The sequence below is a fragment of the Sphaerodactylus townsendi genome, linkage group LG05 (genome assembly GCF_021028975.2).
Source record: "Sphaerodactylus townsendi isolate TG3544 linkage group LG05, MPM_Stown_v2.3, whole genome shotgun sequence".
In the NCBI taxonomy this organism is placed as follows: domain Eukaryota; kingdom Metazoa; phylum Chordata; class Lepidosauria; order Squamata; family Sphaerodactylidae; genus Sphaerodactylus; species Sphaerodactylus townsendi.
In genome coordinates, this window is record NC_059429.1 from 43,358,505 (window position 1) to 43,382,879 (window position 24,375).

Below are 24,375 nucleotides of genomic sequence, written 5' to 3' on the forward strand. Positions count from 1 at the left end.
TCAGAATGAGCTAGAATGTAATGAACCTCAGGTTTGAGGTTTTATGAAAAATATTTTAGGATTGGATTCCTCTAGTTCATTTCAGGCTGATGATATCTGACTGACTGTTTCTGTTTGCATGCAGTGATGCTGTAAGTCTGAGTGAAGATTTGTTAGTAGGATTACATAGTAAGCTGCCATTCCCCAAATGTCCCACTTAATGTCTTTTTTTTTAAGTCTTGTCTCTTGTTTTCTGAGCACATGGGGCACTAAATATATGTGTTACTGTCTGAGTTTTACTTATGTAATTCTATTGGATTTACTCACTTTATAGCATAAATGCAGTTCCCGCTATAGTGAAGACTTCGTGCTGCAGTTGGAAAAGGAGTTGGTGCAAGCAAGACTGAGTGAAGCCGAATCCCACTGTGCCTTGAAGGAAATGCAAGATAAGGTTCTTGAGATGGAAAAGGCAGGTCATACCAGGATGCTTTGTAGAATGAACCAGAGTTTCTCTCTAGTCAATCTTATGAGTCCTTGAGACATGGCATCGCTTCCTATAAAATCCCTTTAACGAGAAGCACTCCATTTTGCTATTCTACTCTAGAAATGTCCTTGTCTTGCAGGACCAGCTTGCCATGTGTGTCCCAAATAAGGTGTTGGGAATTCCCACAGATATTTCCAGAATTTGTTGTATGACGCTCTGGTTTGTTTTCCTTGAATCCTATGGATCAGATGAATTCTTGACAATTTTTTGTCTTTTAAAAATTTTATAATTTTAATTTTTTGTCTTCATTAAACTAATAAAATCTAATGTAAAGTATAACAACTGATAACAGGATAAATAATAAAATGCGTTCTATATTATCTCCTGTCATCTGTTTGTATTCTGCAGATTTAATCCATTCCTCAGTATTTTCTGACATGCACTCAACATAAAAAATAAAAATCGTGCAACCCAGGAACACCGCATGCAAAAATATAACATCACTAACACCTGTCATGATGGCAGTGTCATCTAATATTTTCCTGTGGTTTAACACTATTCCGGAAGCTCATAAAAGCTGCCAGTTTCTAATAGTAAACTGTCAGTTCAGGCTTTCCTTTCCTATAGCTTTTTAAAAGTAAGTTAGATTATTTGTTGCTGTAATTTGTGAGATCTTTCTCCATTCATCCATGATGAAGTCACTTTTTACCTTTTATAATTGTGTTCCTTGCTGCAGCTTAGCACTACATTTTAAAAAGTATAAACATACACAATGGAAAAGTTGGATATTGTAACTCATGATTTTTATACTATCTATTACATCCTTCCAGCATTGCTGTTATCATTAAATAATGCCATCAGATACACAAAGCTTACTTCTTGTTTGTACTTTCAGTATTGTCCTGAGGTATGTCCAGAGACAACCTTTGAACAAATATAATTATACTGTGGTATATCTTTTTTTACCCACATTGCTGGAGTGTTCTTGACAGTTTTGTTCAGGGGACTATCTGTAAACTGTTTATATCATATAGAATCACAGCATTTAGCATGAAAAGATTGTGGGATCTCTGACTGCTTTCTTGATTTGTCAGGAGCAAAAACTATAAATAAAAACTAGTGCAGTTCTCTCACTCTTGTCTCTAGAAATTCTGCCCTATCTTTCTACCACTCTTTTTCCTTCCCCTACCCCACCCCACCCTGCACCCCTTCTATGTCTGTTGTAGCTTGCAATCTTCAACTACAGGAATATCATCTCTAAAATGTAAGCTTGTCATGCCACTGTGGAAATCTCTGGTCATCATCACAAACCTTTTTGCATCAACCAGCATTTGCATATCAGAGAAGTAAATTTGCGTATCCAGATTTGCATATCCAGAGGAGTAAATAATTTCTGCTCTGCACTATGTAGATGAAGAATGGGCCTGCAAATTATTAATTGGGGGAGGGGTTTTTGAATGAATTCCAGTGGCTAGCTGTCATAATGCAGTGCCACCAGTCGAAAAATAATATAGTTTTCCCCTTTTAGAACCCTCATTCTATTTTGCCTTTTGGAGAGGCAGATGAGGGCCAGTTGAGTGTTTTTATTTATGGGACATTGTCTCCAACACACCCTTAAAGGTTCTTTGATCAGCATCTTCTAAACCGGAAGCATTTGCAAACTGAGGAGTCTTCTTCCGAGAAGCTTTTAAAAAAAGCATATTGTCATAGTATAAAAACAGAACATAAAAATAGAATATAAAAGTCTTTTACTACATATAAATCAATTCTTAAATACTATATCAAAATACCACCATGCATAGAATAATTATGGTATGGAAATGAATATAACTTATCATTTCAAGGGCATGCTTCATCATGTATAAAATCTACATTTTTCACATTATTCATGCACATGTAAATCCACATGTGATGGGGATTTCTAGTGAATGCCTCAGTTCCAAGCAATATTGGTACCTGTAAGCAGGTGTCTTGTGACAATGTCTGCCTAAATTGGAGTGAATCAGAGGGAGCTTCAGAGTGGACATACACTTTTGCCTTTTTATTTGAGTTTTGAGAGTCCTGTATTGAATATATACAAATGTTCACAAGAAAAGTGCTAATTATTTCTTCTATGTTAACTAATGCTGTTAGAATCTTATCACAAGAGGGGCATATAAAGACCTAGCTGATACTCAATCCTTATGGCCAAAGAAATTGTGACTCTTAAAATATCAGTTGTGACCCCATGAAGGCAGGTCAGCAGTTGGCTTAAAAAATGGAAAGGGACTTTAAAAAAAAACATAAATAAGACCAGTTTGAACTATGGTTTCTTTATTCTGCTACTAATACTTAAATAAGATTTGCTGTCCAAAACAAACGTTTCCCTATTTGGGGAGGGTGCATTTTTGCTTTCTTTCCCTTGGGTTTCTAAAACTCCATCCAGCCCATGTTGAGTTTCATGAATGCTATTAAAGGTAATTAGAAATCCAAAAATATACTGTATTTACAAACCAGTTTGGGAAAGATGAGCTTTGAGCCTCTTTCAATTCTGTTTATGAATCATACAATGCCAATAACCAATTTGTGCAGTCAATTTCTTAAGAGGTTATCTTGTTTCAGAGAAATAGTTATTTGCCTGATGAGAATAATATTGCTAGACTTCAAGAAGAATTGATTGCAGTGAAGCTAAGAGAAGCTGAAGCTCTGATGGGTCTAAAAGAACTTAGACAGCAAGTTAAAGATTTGGAGGAACACTGGCAGGTAAGAGTAGAATGTCTCATGATAATGGGAAAATACTGTGATAATGCATTGTACAGTGGAATTTAGATGGGGTGGATGTGCATGGAGAAAGTGTCCATAAGGAAGGATAGGAAATGAATATCTGCTTCTAGATGCTAGAAATCATCCCACCTTTACATAGAGCATTCTGATTCTTTAGCAGATATGTATGGATTTAGAAGAGTAGCTCTGTTTACGATTGCACCGGTAATCTTCATTCTTTTTTCTGCAGCTTTGATTGCTTAAGCATTCTGGTAACATGGAGATTTCTAAGCACAGAGACTTGCAGCCTAGTTCCCAGCATGTTTACTGAGAAGTGTCTTCCACTAAACACTAAGACTTAATCTCAGTTAAGTCTTTATGAAATTGCAGATGGGAACAGTTTCCTTATATCTCTCTGAGAAGTGTAAAGCCACATAATGTGTCTGAAAGATGAAGTTGAGGATGGCTCCTTCATAGTCTTTGCACACGAGGATTCTTCGTGGACCAGTTCTTTAGTAGTAGCGAACATGATTTCTAAGATGTTCTGTTGTTAAAACATAGCAATGTTTTTAGCGCCATCTAGTTCGGACAAGTGGAAGATGGAAAGATCCTCCTAAAAAGAACGCTATAAATGAATTGCAAGATGAACTCATGACAGTCAGACTTAGAGAAGCAGAAACTCAAGCAGAGCTGAAAGAGGTAAAACAAAGGATCATGGAAACAGAAACGCAGGTAAGAACACAAATGGTCTGAAGAATATTACTTGCTGGAAAGTAGCACTGACCATCAACTATGCTGTGGAACCAGCTTTGAAATCTGCCTTTCCTGTGTTCTTGGTTTTTCTTTGAGTTCTACTTTCAGTATGACCATTCATTTCCAATAACTGTTCTCTGAATTATCCTCTTCAAAATAAAATGTCTATAGGCAACTAGGTTTCCATGGTGAATATCAAGTATGTAATTTGGAGCTGCTGCTTGGTACATTTTTACTTTTTAGCCTATATTTGTGAAGTCAATGGGAGTATAAGAGCTGAGCTGCACTGGTTTGGCTTTTAGATGTTAGTTATTTATCTGGATCTAGAACAAAAAATGTCTGGCACAATTCAGGGAATAACATTTTGGGGAGAATCAGGAAGTTACTTTCTGTCACCTTTGGGAGACAGTAATTACTGAACTGTGTGTGTATTATTTGCTCCCTGATTAAAGTGAGGAAAGCGATGGTATTGTATTCTTCCAGCCCATTCAGCTAACTGTACAACCTCCCTGTAGCAGAAGAGGTCCTTTCTCTTGAGACAGAGAAAAACTCTGTACTTAGCTGTATTGAGTAGTAAGGCACAACCCTCTGTGTTCAAATAAGTATGATATAGTCCAACACATAACTTATTTTCTCCATACTCTGGAACATGGGAACACACATGTTCAGAGTAGAAGGCTCTTTCCAGAATGCAGTTTTAAATGTTTACAGATTATTAATTTTATCATGCTCCTTATTGATAAAAATGATTACTTGAATCTATACTCTTACCAGAACTCCACCAAATCTTCAGAATCCAGGGCAGTGGTGACGAACCCATGGCACTCCATATGTTCATGGACTACAATTCCCATCAGCCCCTGCCAGCATGACCAATTGGTGGCAGGGGCTGATGGGAATTGTAGTCCATGAACATCTGGAGTGCCATAGGTTCGCCACCACGGATCCAGGGTCACATTTTCTGTGGAATTTTATGGATTAAGGTCTATATTAAGGACTTTATGGAATTAACCACTGGAGAACTTTAGCAGTACTAGATGATCTGTTGTATTATAAATGCACACTCCATAATGTAGCTTCTGTTTCTCCAGACTGGCAGGGTGCATAGTTTAAGTATTATCAGCTCTTGAAAATGTAATGTTTCATACTTTAAAAAGATCATATTAGCCTTAAATAGGTTGACTCACACTGTATCGAGTATTTTTATGTGGGTTTTGGTCCTTGTATGTATAATCCTGGCAGTGTATTTTGTTTAATATAAAACTGAATGTAGACCCAGAGAAAGTACTGCCAGTATGTTCATTCTCTGGTAATAAAACCATTATCAATTAATCTAATTTAGCATGTATTTAGTGCAATGTAGCAAATAGCAAATATATTTCTTAACCCCTTCAACCAGTAGGAGGTGTAGTTGCTCTATTTGATCACAGGCGATTTATGTCCAGCAAGACAGACAGATGTGGGTGTAGAGTACAAATAGCTTGCTTTGAATAAAGATTGAACATTTGGATGAATTAGTGTTGTGTGTGATGGGGTGTCACATATACCTCTAAAACACATGCTGTTATAGATGGACCTACCTTTCTTTTTAATTGATTCATTCCCCCCAGCCAAGAAAAAGAGGAAACTGATTTAACTGAGATTTTTGTAGTAACTTCTGTCCACATTCCATGGCTTTCCACAATGTATTGCTCTGATCAAAGCAAATTCTTGCCCAATACAACTTGCCACCAGTGATGTTAATATTATCAATGTAGTACTTTGGCATTACTCACAATGTATTCTGGATATTAGGAAAAGGAGTGGGAATAACCAATTTCATGTATAAAAGCCAGCTTCTGAATAATCCACACAATTAAAATTCCTACTAATGCACTGTATTTGTGCATGAAACTGAGCTATAGTGCTGTGAAAAATTATTTCTTTAGTCATAAAATCCCTGATCTGTTAGTGGCCATACTGAGCAAATATGTCTCGTTAGAAGAGAAAATATGAGATCAGCATTCTCTCTATCTATGTAATTCAGAGGTATATGATCTTCCAGGAGCATTGTGGTGGCAGATTCTCCTCTCCACCTATACACCCAACCCCTGAGCCAAAAACACTGTGTATACACGCTGTGGGAAACAAATATATACTGTATATACTGTTTACCAGTCAAATCACAAGCAGTTAATTATGATTTCATTACATTTAATCTAAAAAATCACACAATTTGACAACTCCAAACTACCATCCTGATATGACATGGTGTGTAAACTCCTGTTGTCTATGTGGAAAAATTCCAATATGGACAACAGGCAAAATCTCCTCATAGACAACAAGGTTTTATGTTCCATGTCACAATAAGATGGTTAATTGACTGTAGTTTGCAGTGGTTGTTTACCATAGTGAGTATACAGTTTTTTGGTGGTGTTGTATTTTGCCATTTTCTTAACTGTGCATCTTGCTTGAATCCTGTGGCTACCACTTGCAGCTGCCTCCTAGCACCCATTTTTTCTTGAATTAAAATGAGATTCATCAAGGATGAGGTTGCACAGCTTAAGTGAACCAGTTACCAGATACCTTAAGCTCTTTCTGGACTTGATAGGGGCAGACCTTACAGACAGCCATATTAGGACTTTTTGTGGCAGCCCTTCCCATAGATATATTCTCTAGCCTTGAAAGCCATTGCTATAGTAAATACAGCTTGACAGACAAGTAGGATTCAAGGATGAGGCAACAGCAGTTTGTTGTCAGAAGCTGATTGTGGTTGCTGTCTCTAGTTACATCTTGCTGGCAATATCAGGGCAGGCACCCATTGCTAAGCCTATCTACAATACTTGACCATCTATCTCTGCTAACTTTCTAGGGTGAACATTGATATTGCAGCAATAGGTAAATGCCAAGCATAAGCTGGAAGAACATAAAGTATGTACAAGCTGCTAGGTATTTGCTGTGACATATCCTGGGCTGGCGTTTAGGGTAATTATTTTCCTCTCTTTCTGAATGTCAGAACCAGATAAATAGTAACCATTTACGGAGGGCAGAACAAGAGATTACCAGTCTGCAACAGAAGGTTCAGTATCTGTCTGCACAAAACAAAGGACTTCTGGCTCAACTTACTGAATCAAAGAGAAAGCAAGCAGAGATTGAATGCAAGGTACATACAATGGGTACAGAATATGTGATGAATATAGGATATGCATACTGTTAAACAAAGCAGCAGAATATCCAACTGAATGCAGAGTTATCATAACTATAGACTTTAGTAATGAAAAAGGTGAACAAGGAATATGTATTTCAAGAAAATCACTGTGAAGCCAATACAGCAGTGGTTCTCAACCTGTGGGTCATGACCCCTTTGAGGGATGAACGACCCTTTCACAGGGGTCGCCTAAGACTCTCTGCATCAGTGTTCTCCATCTGTAAAATGGATAAATGTTAGGGTTGGGGGTTACCACAACATGAGGAACTGTATTAAAGGGTCGCAGCATTAGGAAGGAACCACTGCAATACAGTTTTCTTCTTACTGAATTTATTATGTTCAAATAATGTTTGGTATCTGGGTGACCTCAAACCAGTTGTCTGGAAATGAGAATTGGCTAGCTGTTTGCAACTACTTAAGAAAAAAAATGGCTAATAAACCGTTCCTAAAACTTTCCATATTTGTAGAATAAGGAAGAGGTGATGGCTGTAAGACTCCGAGAAGCAGACAGCATAGCAGCTGTGGCAGAACTCCAGCAGCATATTGCAGAACTAGAGATCCAGGTACGAATGAAAATCTTCAGTGTCACAAGACTGTCAACTTTAAACATTGCCTTACAATACAAATGCAATGGGCTGTGGGGTCATATGTTTACTCTTTTTTCTGTAAATTTCATCTTTATGATTTGATATAATATTCTCACTGACATTCACTATGGCTTATCACAGTTTGATCTGGACCTAGAACCTGAAACTGGAACTGCACCTATAATTTGGAGTGCTGCTACAGGGATACTTTTCAACAGCAATAGCAACATGTAAATGGGCCCATTTTTAGCTGTTACCCAGAAGCGTAGCTGGGCCAAACTGTGCCTGGTGCACAGTGTGTTTTTTCCGCCCCTCTCATGCCCCCCTTGCAGCGCCCCTCCCGCCCCCTTCCCACACTTACTTAAGTTCCTTTTCTTTTTCTAGTACTTTTTCAGGCTGAAAAAAACGGCCTCTTCACAGTTCAGGCTAAAAACTGCCTGAGGAACTATACTTCCCAGGAGATCTTGTGAACCCCACAAGGGCTGTAGTTCCTCAGACTGTTTTTGAGCCTGAACTGTAAATAGGCCACTTTTTTCAGCCTGAAAAAGTACTAGAAAAAGAAAAGGAACTAAGGTAAATGTGGGAAGGGGGGGCGCCGCAAGGGGTCTGCGCGCATGGGGTCGCAAGGAAAAGGGGGAGGGACTGGGGGCGATTTTCCATGCCCCAGGCATGCGCCCGGTGTGCAACGCACACCCCGTCCCCTTGCCGCTCCGCCACTGCTGTTACCTACAGTTTGGTTTTGACATCATGTATTATTTGTAGCTAGGAAGCCTGGGGGAGAGCACACACTCTGTTTTGCATGAGTAGATCTGTGGAGCTAGTCTGAGTTTAATTGGCGTGGCTGTGTATTCACAGTTTTTCTTGCTGGATCAGCACAATTGATCAAGCTACACAGTTACATAAAACGTGGATGAGACTGTGTATACACTAAGTGGGGAAAACTTATTTTGACAGGTCTTGCTGCTTTGGTGGATGTCCTTGCCACAGCACAATATAAGACTGCAGAGAATTAATTGTATCCCATTCTTCCTCCAAGATGCCCAGGGTAGCATATTATACATTACCCTCCATTTTATCCTCATAATTACCCTGTAAGGTAGGTTAGCCTGCGAGATAGTAACTGGGCCAAGGTAATCCAGAAAACTTTGTGGCTGAGTGGCAGTTTAAATCTGGACCTCCCAGCTCCTGATCCAGCACTCTGTACACTGTACCATGTAGCAGCCACTTAAATCATGTAAACTGCTTTCCTCTGAGAGATGTGAAGCTTTCTGTGGAAGGCTGATTATCAGTGAGAAAAGTAGACTAACCTTGAAATTCAGGGTAGTTGTGATGTGCCTGGGGATAACGCAGGTGTGCCACCTCCTAAGAGGCTCTCTGCACTACAGCCAGCAAGCCAAAAGTGATGCTTCCCCAACCTCGGTGAAATCTCCATATTCAGCACAATAGGCAGCACCTACCTTTTTGCTGGTGTAAGTGTGCGCCAGCAAATTATGGTGTTTCCAACCAAAAGCGCTCAAAAAGCCAACTAAGACTGGCACCGCCCCCCATCTCCCCCCCCCTCCGGAAACTCAAGGGCTCTTGAGCCGGAGGAGTACTGGCACCACGACTGCATTGGCGCCCAGGCATCATGCTGCTACACAGTTCTCTGACACCAGCATATGTGCCCCTGCACTGGTGTAAATGGCCCTTACACCAGCTCAATACTGAACAATCCTCGGTTCTTCTTCCCAGCGTTATCCCACTAATGCAGGGTCCGCTGCTTGGATTTTTCAACGCCACTGAACAATCTTAGGTTATTTGGTAACTATTGCTGTGAAAGCTTCGACTATTTATTTGTGTTAAGGCTGGTGCCTCTGAGCACTGTATGTTTGTTTCAATGAAGTACAGCTAATTTGCTATGTGTCAACTGCTGGTAAAGATGCTATGGAAGAAAATTTTGCTCTTGAGAGCAGCAGTGATGTGGTTAAGAGCAGGTGCACTCTAATCTGGAGGAACCGGGTTTGATTCCCCGCTCTGCCGCTTGAGCTGTGGAGGCTTATCTGGGGAATTCAGATTAGCCTGTGCACTCCAACACATGCAAGCTGGGTGACCTTGAGCTAGTCACAGCTGTTCGGAGCTCTCTCAGCCCCACCTACCTCACAGATGTCTGTTGTGGGGGGGGAGGGGAAAGGAGTTTGTCAGCCACTTTGAGTCTCCGTACAGGAGAGAAAGGGGTATAAATCTAACTCTTCTTCTTAACCTTCCACTTCAACATTGCTGTAATCTCCTAAGAGAGCTACAGTATTTGTATTTAGAGTTAAGGCACACCACACCAGTTATCAGTTACCCTAAACCATGCTGCTTTTTGTGAAATGTCTAGGTTTAAGTGCAAGACACATTGGTATTAAACCTGCAAGGCATGCTTGATATTGCTACACTCACATTACTACTGTAATGATTTTACTTTCATGCCTGCAGGTTAAATCACAGTTTTGGGACACCTGAAGAAAAATAGACTATGGCTTTAAGCAAACAGATCAGTTTTTGTTTCTCTAATCCACAGTTCATCCAGTGATTTGAACGCTTTCTTGTTTTAGCTAACTGTGCATTGTTGAGGCTTCACCTTGCAGCTTTTCCATTCACAACACAACAACCTTTATTAGGCATTTAACTTTTCAGTTACTTGGCAGAATTCATGCTAGATGTTCTGCTCCAAATGTTGCCTTTTGCATCAACGCAGTGAATTGCATACTAAATCTTGAGGCAAAACTTTATTGTTGCACATCTGTGTTCTTGCTTTCTGCTTTCTCCTTGTGTTAATATATATGATTAGATATTTCAAGTGGGAACTGTAAGGCTTCACATAATGAATCTATTTTGCATCCGTATTGATGTTTAGTGCGTGCTGTGGAATACGCTATCAGTGGCCGCTAGCATTCTCTGAATTAGTGAAATGATCTTTGACGGGAAAAATAAAGTTACTGTCCCTAACATCACTCAGCGAAATCAAATACCTGCCGTGGAAGCACGCCTGTCTTTAAAATCTAATCAAATACCCACCATTGAAATAAATCTAATCTGACACTCTCCTTTTAAGTATATTTAAACACTCTGTGAGTTCTGATGTTTTCAAAAATAATTTCCATCATTGCAACTACAGGAAACATTTTTTTTCACTCTTCAGCAGTGTGATGCGTTTTCTGAAAGTCTAGAATGAATCATCAGAGTCACCAAAAGGCCACGAGTCCCCCATAACTGCCCAGATGAATCAACTAAGTTTGGGTTTCTAATGCAAAAAAGCAGTTATCATACAGAAAAGGTTTATGAAGTACCCCAGATCGAGGCAAATTAATATATCTAATTCCTAAATTGTCTAAAACATTTTTAAATGAACATTTTCATTTCTGTACTGTTGATACATCTGCCATGCAGTAATTTAAGGAGTTGTACTATGCTTGCCCTCTTGATTTTAGTTACACCAAAGCATCAGCCAAGAAAAATCAGATTTCTAGATATGAGCAGACATAACAAGAACTCCACTTTCTCAGAAGGCATTATGTTATATTCTTCTGCCATATGCCACCAAGCGTCTGGAAAATGTTTTTAAAAACCACACAAAAAACACAAGAGCCATGCTGGATCAGATAGAGGATCTATCTAGCTCGACATTCTGTTTCCTGCAGTGACCAACAAGAAGCCCTGAAAAGTTCAGAGACAAACTTTCTTCCTGTCGACTTTCTTCATTGTCCAACTTTTATACCCACACATATTAATGGCAAATACTGTGGCCTGAACTTTCTAGATCTTGGTTGCCAGCAATTCATCCTTACTCTAAAGAATTTTTTCCAGCTGCTTCATGGCTGTCCTTCCCAGTCTCAATCTCCTCATTTCTTGGTTGCAGTCTCCCTTTGGATTGATGCTGGAGCCAAAGAATAGAAAATCTTGAACAATTTCAATTTCCTCATTGGTCCTCATTTCAAGTTGAGTAATTCTCCAGTAGTCATTGCTTTTGTGTTCTTGGTGTTCAACTGTAGTCCTGCTTTGGCAATTTCTGCTTTAGCTTTCACCAGTAGTAATTTCAAGTCTTTGCTATTTTCTGCAATTAAAGTGGTATCATTGGCGTATCTCAAATAGTCTCAGTCCATCATAATCTTGGACCAGGGTACCCAACCTCTTTGAGCCTGTGGGCACATTTAGAATTCTGATACAGCATGGGGGTGGGGTGGGGTGGGGGGAACAATTACTCCCAAAATGGCTGCCACAGGAGGTGGAGCCAGCCACAAAACCATTCCCACAGCTTAACTTCAGTAACTCAATGCAGATCCTTGTGTTGTGGTGATAGCTGCTGCCAACAAACGCTTAAGGGACTGGCTTTATTCATTAACTACATGAAAATGTTTTAAAACTACATTTACAAAGAAGAATTATCTTGATGGTGAGAGAATTTTCCTTTGTAAATGTAGTTATGAAGCATTTTTCATGTAGTCAGTAAATAAAAGTATATTAAACTGTGGATAAATTCTTATATGAGAGCAGTTCAAGACTCTGTTGAGCCACTTCTTGCACAGCAGTTTTTATGTCTAATTAGCCAGTTGCATTACCTCCTAGTTTGAATGAGTGATAACAGCATTTTTATTACATTTGCTTAGATTAAGAAATAAGCAATGATTTTTAGGACTTAATGTTGGAAATGAACTTTGGTAAGTTGCAGAATCCAAACTAGGAGTTGTCACGCATATTGCTCATAAATGTGGCGGCAATTATATTATACAAATGCCCTTTCAGAGGAGTTGGAGGCAAATAAGAACTGTCCGTGAACTGAAATAAACACATGAATGTTTGGAAGTACATGCTCAAGGAACAAAGTTCATGTGAAATAATTGAGAATCTGATTTTAATTTATACAGACCATCCATTTTCTGAAGCTCAAAGTGAAAGAGAATCAGAAGCGCTGGATCTTTCATACACTTATTAGAGAAATAAACTTTAGTTCTGCTAGTATTTCCAAGGATTTATTTGCTCAAATTGAGTGGGATATAAATAAATAGAGCTTCAGGGCAGATAACTTCCTCTATGAAGTATTTCAGCCTTGTTTCACTGCATGTTTATACAGAAGCAAATTCCACTAAGTTCAATGTAACTCTACTAATAAATAAAGATGTGCATAGAACGAAGTCTTATGATGTACAATGATATATTATTATACTGTTAAAGCTGATATCCAGTCAGTGACATTAAAATCCTTTTTTTCTGAGCATCTTTTTAAAAATCTTTTGTGTCTCTCCATGATAATAATGAGGTTTACAAAATGACTTGATTCCAAAGCTGGGTTCCATAATTTTGATAGAAAAGCCTTGTCATAGAAATTTATCTTGCTTGCTTAATGTTGGCATGTAGGGCACAAGTGAAAATAGGATGTGAATTCTTCATTCTGACAAAGCGGTTCTGTGAGTTAGTAGAAAGGCATATCAGTGATTTCAGATCTCTCCTGTGTGAATGGGGTTACACCCTCCCTTGAAAAGCCTGGTTTGCAGCTTGGGAGCGCTACTCAGCACGGCAGCCACCTTAGAAAACCAGGTGGTTATGGTGGTCTAGGGCTTTTGTCCAACTTTGACTGGTGCATCAGCTGCATCCTGTCAATCAGATCTATCCACAGTAATACTTGCCTTAGTTACATCTAGACTGGGCTACTGCAATGCACTCTGCTTGGAATTACCCTTGAAGAGTATTTGGGAGCTGCAGCTAGCAAAGAATTGTTGGTTGGGATCAGCTATCAGGAGCATGTGACCCATATGTTCCTGCCCAGGAATTAAGATCACAGGAAGAGGCCCTCCTGACCAACACATCTATCAAAGAAGCGTGTTTGGTGGGCACACGAGAAAGGGCCTTTCCAGTGGCAGCCTCACAATTATAGAACAAGCTCCCCCTGCCCCACTTGCAACCATTAGGAGGCAGCTGAAGACAGTTTTATTTAGGACTACATTGATTATATGTAATTTTAACGTGTGGTTTTATGTTTTTATGTAGTCCATTTTATGTGTTTTGTTAATGTCGTAAGCTGCCTTGAACTCTGTGTGGAAGAAAGGCAGTTAATGAATATTGTAAGTAAATAATAAATAATGCTGCATATAACCCTAAGTAATGATTAATATCTAACTTCACTGGCTATTTTTCTTTTTCCTTTGCTGTTGTGTAACAGATTGTGGTAGGTTTTTTATTTGTGTTGTGATTTTTTAAATTGTGGGAGCTGCTTTGTGGATTTACGCTGTGCTGAATTATTGGTAAAAATATTCAGGAAAAAAGTCCTTGATTATTTTTTTCTCTTTCTTCTGAAACAGAAAGAAGAAGGGAAATTTCAAGGGCAGCTAAATAATTCCGATTCTAGTCAGTATATAAGAGAACTGAAAGATCAGATAGCAGAGCTGAATCATGAGGTAAGTTTTTTTAAAAATCACTTTTGTTTCACTTTAATGTTTCCTTGAATCAGTTTATATCGATTCTGGGTAGCGGTTATAACACAGTTTTATCTATCTCTATCAATAATTCCTACCAACTGCAAACATTTGTAACCTTGGCAATGGGATACATAGGGGAAATCGTAAGCTAATAATGAGATCTTGGATTGAATTTACCTGTACTTCCACTTTATATATGAGAATACTGTGCAGTGCTCCCTGATGTGTAACCATATCTGCATCACCAATAGTTGGTGTGTGTGATGATATTGTTATACAATTATTCTGTTTAAATGAGTTTTGTAATTATGTTATTTAGCTCTTTCTGCTTATTCTGAAAATACTCTTACATTAAGAATAACATATTTATAGGGGGGAAATGTGTGTAACTGGGAAATTATCAGAACAGAATTTACTGATCTTACCGATTTTTTTCCCTATGATTTGCAATTATGGTCTTAATTATAACCTGATGAAGATCAAAATTTGAGCTCCATTCCATGTCTATCCAGATTCACTTCGTAAAAATAAGTAAGAAATACCCATATAAGTATTTACTCTTGTACGACTATTATTGCACTGTTAAAATACAGCAGTGTGCATAATAAATTTGTTCTTCTCAAAACTGAGCCTGATAGAATACACTCACTTTTATTTTTGTCTCTACTGTTTCTGTTGATGTCGCATCCTAAATGAACAGTAAACAATTGGAGATTCTTGGAACTTCTATTGGGCCAATTGAGGGTATAAGGAATCTTTGCCTTTATCTATAGTGCAGGCCATAATCATTCCAGTACCTTAAAGCAACCACTAAACTCACTTGAAAGAAATCAATATCCAGCCATCTTGCATTAAACATTTATGTCCCAATCCAGCTAAGGATATCTGCACCTATAATTGGTTTATGCATGTATATCACTTGCTGGGTTGGGAACCACTAAGCCTAAATGGGGTGTGTTTCAGAAAATCCTCTCAAGTCTGCATTTGTGTGAGGAAGTAGTCTATGTACATGGCATGGCATTGGATTGGACTAAATGGCAACTTCCACCCATTCCCCTGTCCTACTGCAACCCCCCTCCCCAATGTTGTCCTTCAGTATCATTTATCTTCCCTGGAACAGCATTTTGTGGAGATCAGTGGGATGCCATGGGAGAGGAGAGACAGGAAAAGGCCATTCCACTGATAGAAAATGTTGCATGAATTCAACTCATTGTTTTGAATAGGATGTCCATCCCCTTCCATATTCTAATGCAACTAATTGCATACTGAAAGCTGGTTTAAATAGGACTTTACTGGATCACAACCTATCAGCCTACTTAATAGTGAGACAAAAAGAAATAAAGTAGAAGTAATATAATAGAAGAGTTCTGATATGGACATATGTAAGCTAGATTGAAAAAAAAGAAACATTCTATTATACTTCAGTTGTTTTGATAGCTGAAAGTTACTCATGGCTCCTGAAACTGTTGCATACACTACAGGGAGTCCAATCAAATTTGCAGCTATATGCATCTTGTACCTGATGTTGTATGTACTTGTAATGGAGACTTTTAAACACATATGACTCCCTTGAACATCTGCTCAAGGTTCAACAGAGTCATAACTGCTTCAGTCATGATATCTATACAGTGTATTCTCATTCATAGTGTGTAGGTATCCAAGTGTGAGAGATGCTTAACAATAGCTAGGTTTAGAGACAACCGCTGACCTTCTGGCTCAAATTATGTAAGGGTAAATTCAAAATAATCTGCTGTTGAGAATGTCAAGTAAGTACTTGCTAGCTGGGACTTTGTCAGTCATTGTGTTAACTGGCAGTCTACAGTAATTATCCTAGTACTATACAATCCCTTTATAAGAATGATGGTGTTAATAAAAAGTTATGCATTGTTATATGGAAGATTCTGCAAGCTGATAAACTCTGTCTTGTAATTTTTCTAGCTTCTGTCAGCATCCGATGACGTTTAAGTGAGTTAACTTAGCTGAAGGAATGTCCTATAGTTACAGAAGGACCATGTATATATTTTAGTATTTAGTATTTTAGTACCAGTGTCTATAATTGTGAGCAATAATGGGCAAATTTTGTATGCTGATTTTGTATGTTTATTTTATGCCAATAAAGGCTTGTTACAACTCTGTCTTGTAAATTTACATAAAAGGCTTACCAACATTCATCAAAGGAATACCACAAAAAAGTTTTTATCGAAGAAGTTAGAATGTCAAATGTTTTAGAGTTGGTGCATAGAACTTTGGATTCAGTTTTTGGAGGTTGGCATATTTTGAAGAAGCAAATTACATTAACATTTTTCATAAAGACAGCTTATGGACTCCAGGATATTATTTGGAATCATGAGAATTTCAACTCTCACATTTATAGAAAAGTATAAGCATATGGATTTGCCTTCTAAAGACTCAGCACCCTGAGATGGCCTGGGAAAAATATACAAAGTGGTAGGCAAAACCGATTTTCAGCTGAGCACAGTAGCTTGTTTCTCATACTGCCTTTGGTCTGGCTTTAACCCACCCAAACTTTTGCAAAAAAGATTTTGGTCCCATGAAGCCAAATGTTGCAACTTCAAACAACATGTGTTAAGTTTTGGATTTTTCTTAGTTTTGCTTAATTCATTATGGAGATGGCTCTCTGCAGTATTGAACTGTGATATCTAATGCAGATCATTCACGATTCTGCTTAATAAACATGTACTTCACTGAGGGATTTCCCCTCCCTGATCTACTGAAAGCTCCTTTCTGGCTTCTCCAAATATTCTTAGTCGTTCCACAATTAAACTATGTTCATCCAGTTAGATGTGGGACAAATTATTAGATGACTAAGTGGAAGCACTGGAAGTCAAATGGAAGTTTCTTCACTGGGCCTGCAGCCTTCAAACTGGAAAGCAGTGTAGGGTAGTCTTTCTCATTCATACGGAAGACTTAAGTATGTTTGTGTAGATTTCAAGCTGGTCTAAATAAATTTTCACTGTGTTGTACTAGTTCATTTATTCTTCCAAGATCTGAGACAGAATGTTTGTCCATATTAAAAGGTTTAAGGACCATGTATGGCCATTTTAGAAAAAATTCAAACTAAGGCTACTTGTAAAATCGCATTTCTTACTCGTGGCACAACAACACCATTGTAGCTTTAAAGAAATAATCTGATGGCATTTTTGCCATTTTGTTCGGATGTTCAACTTTCAGTGCTTCTTTTTGGTGCACTAGAAAGTTATACTGGTATCTGTTCTGATTAGACATTTGTTCACCTGACTTTCTCCCAAGGTTCATAATTGGATGGCCTCACGCAGTCTGGACTATAGAAGGCTTTTAGTCAGGGTAGGGAATTCCCTTCCCCCTTGAACTTTCTTGAAATGAATGGCTTATAGGAAGCCAGTTTAATCAATCCAGCAAGATCTTAAAAAACAGCAAAACCTGTTTCAGCATAAAGTGCTACTGTATCTCTGTTTTATTTTGCTGCTGCAGATTAACACGGCTACTGCTCTGGAATTAAGGCACTTTAAACAGTTTATATGTTGTACTGTTTCTTCCTATGTTCTGTATTTCCAAGCAGCCAGCCTGGTTTCCTGATGTTGTAAGAAATGAATGTGCTGCATAGATTAATGGTCTGGTGCATAAGATTAAAAAGATGACACCGATAGGCCACAAAATACCTCAGGAGACTGAAGCAAAGAATAGTGATAGTTGTGTTGCAGGAAATTTGCCTAGGGGGAGTTTGGTTTTTTTTACATTTCTCTTAATGTTCTTGATTGTGCCGATTCTCACTTTTAATCTTTGTGTGTCATTTTTCTGTACAATAAAACAGCGGCTTTTCTGTTCTAAAGTTAATGACATTAGCATCTTATTTATAATATGTGGAATCTCCTCATTAGGGTGGTAGAATGAACAGCAAGTTTTTCCTGTAGGGCGTTCAGAGAAATTTGAGTTCTTAGCTTCAAGTTGCTAGTAATTCACAATCTGTCCAATGACCATTACCTTTTTCTGAAAACTATAAGCAGTAATGCCTGACTTTTTAAAAAAAGTTCTCCTTTCCAGTTTGATGGATGTCTGTACAAAGCAGATAAATGTAGAGCCCTAGGAAGACTATAATTGAGCTGTTTTGCATTGCTGTATCCATAATAGCTTTTTATATAACAATTTCTATGGAATTCTCACATCTTTTCATATGGTAGTGTATTTCCCTGCCACAAAGAGAGAGGATTACCCTGAAACTAAATGGGATGGATGTACTTCTTAACTGTAAACTTGGTAAATAATTGTTGAGTATTTAGAATCTGCTCTGCAGAAGGCTTTCAGCCACATTATCAATACTAGCATAGATTAGTCAAACAAGGAAGGGTTTTTGTGCAACAATTACAGTTCCTTTTTTTTAGCAAACAAGTCTTTCTTTCTCCTATCTCCCTGCACCTTATGCCGTAACCCATCTGATATGTACGTCCTAACAACCTAATGCAACTGGTAACAGATTCTGATATAGGTGCTATCTCTTTAGATCATGCTTCTGCAGAGCTAATACAAGATGGACTTAATGAAGATTGACATAAGTTGAAGATCAAATGCCATGCTTTTAAACAATTCTGGTTGTAGAAATAAAATTGTAAACACTAAGTGATTACTCTTAGATAAATAATTCATACTGTGTACAAAGGCCTACTTTAGGATGGGACTAAATAGTATGTGTGTAGAACTTCAGTGTAAGGAAATGGTAGTCTAGAGAACTAAGCAAAAGAAACTGAACTAAAGGGATTCCAGTGTAAGGCATCAGAAGTTGCTAACAGTTAGCAAGAAGAGTTGGCCTATCTAGATGTTCTAAAAGGGGGATTTTTTCCTGTAAGTGATTCAGCTGACACACTGCCTCTTCAGATATATGTAGATTTTTTAAAGATCAAGAACGTTAGAAGAATTGTATGGAAAAACACATTAAGTCATACATTTGTGGCCAGCCAGATGCCCCAGAGATGCCTGCTAACGTGGCAGGAGAGCTGTCTCCTGCGGTTACCCACCCTTACCCTGGCATCAGATCATTGGTCAAATTGCTTCTGAACGTGGAGACTCTATTACTAGCTGCCACGGTTAATAACTGCTGATCAGATTAACTAGTGTAAGTTATTGGTTCAGTATTATATAAACATGGACCATTGGTGTGTTGTGTTTATAATATGGTTGCAGGTGCTGCTTTTTCATTCTACTTTAAGGTGTCTGCATAAGGAAGTGGTTTTCTACTGGGGCTTATATATATATATATATATAAAAAGACATCGGTACCCTGTTGACCATTCTGAGATTTTGTGTAAAAGTCAGTGTTACTGAAAATGGCAAAATGAAACATCTCATTCTGTTTTGGCTTGTTTTGTATTGACCTGGAGGGTAATCAAATTACCACATGGGCGTTCTTTTTATCTCCCAGCAGCTAAAAGCTGGAAAGAAAATCCCTCACAAAGGCAGTCTGCCTCACTCTTTCCCCATTACTTAGGCACCAAACTCAGAAGACTTCTTCCAAGCGAATGACTTCACGCCTTCCTTTGGACTTCTGTCATTAGACTTTTTTTCTGACTGGCATATATTGCTTTCTTTTGGCAATGGTGGGTTTTTACATGATTTCAGTGCAGTCCTAAAAAGAGCAGTGCTTCAAAACTTTTGAGTCCAAGAGATATAGAAGTGGATAATTCTTTCTAGGATGGCACTGTTTAGTTTGTAAGTTGATTCTTGATTTATTTGCCTTGAAGATTTTAGTTAAAAGGTAGAGGATATAAATGCATAGCAGCAGTTTTTAAAAATTCTAATAAAATGTGACTTCAATCAGTTTTGTCTGGAGCAATAAGATATTAATTTACCATCAAAAAACAAAAGTGTAGTCCATCATATCTGCAGAAATTCCACAATGGGAGTGCCACCACGGGGAAATGTCCCGCTCTTGTGTTCCCAGCCAACTACATCGGAAAGTGCTAGTGCACAGAGCGGGGTTACTTCTGACCCTACCAAGCACATAGACAGCTACATACTAAAGGGGACATTCTTAATTGTCTAAAGTGTGTAAAGTGCTTTGGATTGTTCTTGGTAGGACCTGCTATGTGTTCTCTGTGATCTACTCCCCCACGTCTCTCCACCATCCCAAGAAAACAGGCTAGCACACTTTGAACAAACTAATGGCCCAATCCAGAGAGGGGAGGCCAGATCATCTCCTGGATGTGGTGCAGGCAGATTTGCCCTCCTCTGAGCATTTACCCTGGTGGAGGGGCAAAAAATGCCAGCAGATAGATGCTGCAGGTTTCCAGAATGATTGAAGACAGCAGTGGGTACTGCATTAGTTCTCCCACAACACAGCTGGCCCCGTCAGGACAGTGTCTGTGTGTGTGTGCCAGAGGCATCCCCAGGGGTGGAGCTAACTTTAGTTGGCTTCCACCCGGCCTTTGGATGGTTTTCAGGCATATGGTTTTTTTTTTCTTATTGGCTGTACCCTCCACACCACTTGAAAGATGTCTGGAGGTGGTACACCAATGTGGCAGCAGAGCCATCCCCACTGAATTTTGGTGCCTGTTTCCAGTTAGTCTTTAGATTGTGTGACAAGTAGTTCATCTTGGGGATACCTAAGATTGTATAACAATTGCCAGATCCCATTTCTCCTTGAGCAGCTGAAGCCCAAGCTGCTGACAGACTTACAACCCCATCCAAAGCCCTGGGCAGCCACTGTGGTGCCACCCTGCCACCTACAGAGGGTTTTCAAGCAGCATGGGGAGGGAGAGAACCTGCTCAAAAAAACCCCATCGCTGGAAAGCCCTCCAAAAGATGGCATAAGTCTAAGCCCAGGGCCAGGGCCTGCAAACCTGGGGTAGGAGTCTGATGTCAATTTCACCCCCGGGAACTCCTATTCTACACCCCTGCTGTGCCAACAGGACTGGCAGTGGTGTCTGTTACCTAGCTTAACATGTGGGAGTGCTGATGCGGTGCTGAGCATCATGTCCAGGTATCTCAGGGGGCTGCAGCAACCTCCCACTGGAGTATTTGTCCCTCCGACAGGGTAAATGCCCCAGAGAGGGCAAATCCATTGGTGCCTGCTCACATTGCCTCCAGGAATTGCTTCACCCCTCCTCCTGGATTGGGCCATTACTTACTTCTTTCTTCAGGAAATGCATAACACCATTTAGAACACATCCTCCAGCATGGTATAGTATTAAGAGCAGTGGGCTCTAATTTGTAGAACTGGGTTTGATTCCCTACTCCTCCACATGAGTGGCAGATTCTAATCTGGTGGGCAGGATTTGTTTCCACACTTTCTGCAAAAGAAGCCTGCTTTGTCACTTTGGCCTAGTCACAGTTCTTTCAGAACTTTCTCAGTCCCACCTTCCTCACAAGGTGTCTATGGTGGGGAGAGGAAGGGAAGGAGTTTATAGACCACTTTGAGACTCCTCCTAGAAAAGCGGGGTATAAATCCAAACTCCTCCTCCTCCTCCTCCTCCTCCTCCTCCTCCTCTTCTTCTTCTTCTTCTTCTTCTTCTTGATCTATTAGACTGCTTGCCATTTACATCTACTTGAGACTCAAAACTTTGTTGTCTTTACCTGAGTCAAATGGAAGCAGAGCTAGATGTTATCAGCCTACTACAATAACTTCTGCTAAATCTCAGCGATTCTGTATAGACATTAGATAGTGAGGGGGACAAGATGAATCCTTGTGGCATCCCCATGGGCTGGAGCCGTGCTCCCACTATACCTTCTGACTGGTAGGAATGATGAGGGCCATGCTTTGCAGTTGTTCAGATCACCGACCCAACCACATAGCCCAGGATGTTGCTGTCCTGGATGGTCTCAAACCTGTTGTGTTGCACATAAAGGAGATTCACCAGGTTTGCAGGCAGATAATAGCTTTGCTGTTTTTCTCATTCTGCATGCCCTTGGACTCACCAGCTTACAGTAACAGAGTGATGCTTGTCAGGCTTTCACGACTAAAGTGTTTTCAATACACTGAAGTGCATCCATTGTGATAATCTAAGATAAGCATTTAAAAGTTTTTCCTGAGCTCTCATGATTAAAAATTAGATTACTCTCTAAGTAAATAAAAAGTAGTGTGTAGCTACTCTTTGTCCAATAGAATCAAGAATTTCAGAAGCATGTGCCGTGTTGCTATGAGCCCACATTTGTGGGAAAAGGGCACCAGAGAAGTACTTTTAAATTCAATGCAACACTATGGTAGAAAGTAAAGCTTTTTTCCTGCACCATAACCCTCTGCTTGACACTGAAAGGAAACATGCTCGCTCTCAGATTTAAAGTGTGAGTTTTTCAACTTGTGGTTAAAGCTTGCAGAGCAATAAATCATGTGCTTTCCTAGGATGGTATCTTGCAAATGCAGTAAGACCAGACCACCAGATTTGGCCTCTCACAAATCAGCCAGGCTATTGGACAGCTCAGAAATTGCTGGTCTGCTCGTACGTGTCAGATAGTGAGCATCTATGCTGGTGGAGCCTGATTTCAATGGTTGTGGTCAGTCTGAGGAACCTGTGATGTGATAAGATAGCGCTTGTGAGGTCATGTGGTTAGCAAACACCCAACCTCTCACAGCAGTTTTGTTGACCCAGTAAATTTTTTAATAAATAGAAGCACGCATATGTTTGTGTGAGTGTGTGTGAGAGAGACCCTTCTTATAATATAGCATCTTAGCTGTATGGGCAGTATTGTTTGGATGGCGGTCAGACTCAGGGATGTTCATTTTAGATAACTGTGAGGATGAAGACTTAGTAGCAACTTTTACGGTCGTGTATCTCACTTTGTACCTTGTAAACTGTTCACTTATTTCTAGTTTTGAAAGCTAGTGGGTATGGACAGATATAGAGTCTCAGCAAAGCACTGTGGATCTAGAAAGCTTGTATTTAGCCATTGAACTCAGAGTTTTGACAAAATATGAAATCTGCTTGCCACTGTTGTTTCTTTCCTACTGAAGTTTCTTGCCTTAATCTAATGAAGGGCATGATGTTTCAGTATCATAAACAATGCAGATGTTCTTTTTGCAGTTGTCCTTTTCAAAAAGAAAGAGGGAGGGAGGGAGGGAGGAACAAATGGGGCAAAGTGTCAAACCAACACCCACATTCTGTAGAAAAATTTGAAAGGGGGAAATATTGACTAAAAAAGATACTGAGAAGCTATTAGAATCTGCCCACTTATTCCAGAGAAATTCGTCAAGTGAAATGAGCCTGATCTATTTATTTTCTGTGCCTGTATAAGGAGCTGTTGCTCAATACTGAGATATTTAGGATGAGGATAAGCAAATGGATTGGGACACAGTTTTAGTACTGAAGTGTGGATACTGACTTGCTTTTGGCAGTCTTTTCTTTGAATGCTTTAGGCAAGTAGCAATCTATATGCATTGGGGAAGAAACATAGGCAGCTCTTCCCCTTTTGGGATATTGTCCAACATGCAAATACTCTAGATCAACAAAACTTTCATTTCCTTTTTTCAGATGGCTACAGATGCAAAGGCCCTAAGTGTTGCCATCCTCATAATGTGTTTCAACTGGAAGGGTTGAGTTCTAGAAACCAAAGGACAGTTGAATGCTTGCTGAAGTTCATAAATGACATTTTTATGCAGTGTTCACTACATGGAGGAGAATAAACACTAGACAAGCTTAATGACATTAACAGCAAGTTATTTACAGTGACCTCCCAAAACCAAATTTAGTTAAAACCTAAGAATGGAATAAAATTAGACCTGCTGTTAATAACCATGGATACTTAACAAAGTGTGTCTTGGAAGCCCCTTCCTCTGACTTCTTGCTATCACTTCAATCACCTATTTATTAAGAATTCAAAAACTTATTTTATTATATGGTAATTGTGCTGTGATCAAAAAGTCATGACCCTTGCCTGATCATGTTATGGTTTTCCTGTTCTGACTTGTTTCAAAACTTTTGATCCCCATGTGTCACTAGTCTTAATCTTTGTCATGATAGCAGTATAGCTGCCTCGTCTTAGCATCTTGTTTCCTTTTGGCTGTTTAGCCCCTGATAATTGATAATAGTTGCAAAATCTCCTTTTGTGTTCCTTTTAAAAGGAGCAGAATTACTCAAAGAACAATATTAAAGAAATTTAGCAACTTGGAATCAAGGCTCTTTAATCAGTTTTAGAGCTCTGATTTTTGTACTTTTGTTGACCTGCAAATTGCAGTTCTACTTTAAGGACTATATTATGGGCTGTGAAACCGAGTACAAATACACA

The 24,375-nt window shown here is 39.2% G+C and overlaps 1 protein-coding gene across 4 annotated transcripts in view; it reads left to right on the forward strand.

Annotated features, from left to right (window-relative positions):
- The window catches only part of EVI5 (ecotropic viral integration site 5), a 77,566-nt gene that overhangs the window by 44,616 nt on the left and 8,575 nt on the right, over positions 1-24,375 (forward strand). For all 4 annotated transcript variants that reach the window (XM_048496510.1, XM_048496511.1, XM_048496509.1 and 1 more), the window contains 6 exons: positions 314-448; positions 3,065-3,205; positions 3,779-3,937; positions 6,954-7,100; positions 7,613-7,708; positions 14,050-14,145. In XM_048496510.1, the coding sequence (XP_048352467.1) occupies positions 314-448; positions 3,065-3,205; positions 3,779-3,937; positions 6,954-7,100; positions 7,613-7,708; positions 14,050-14,145 (774 nt within the window). The remainder of the gene's footprint in view (positions 1-313; positions 449-3,064; positions 3,206-3,778; positions 3,938-6,953; positions 7,101-7,612; positions 7,709-14,049; positions 14,146-24,375) is intronic.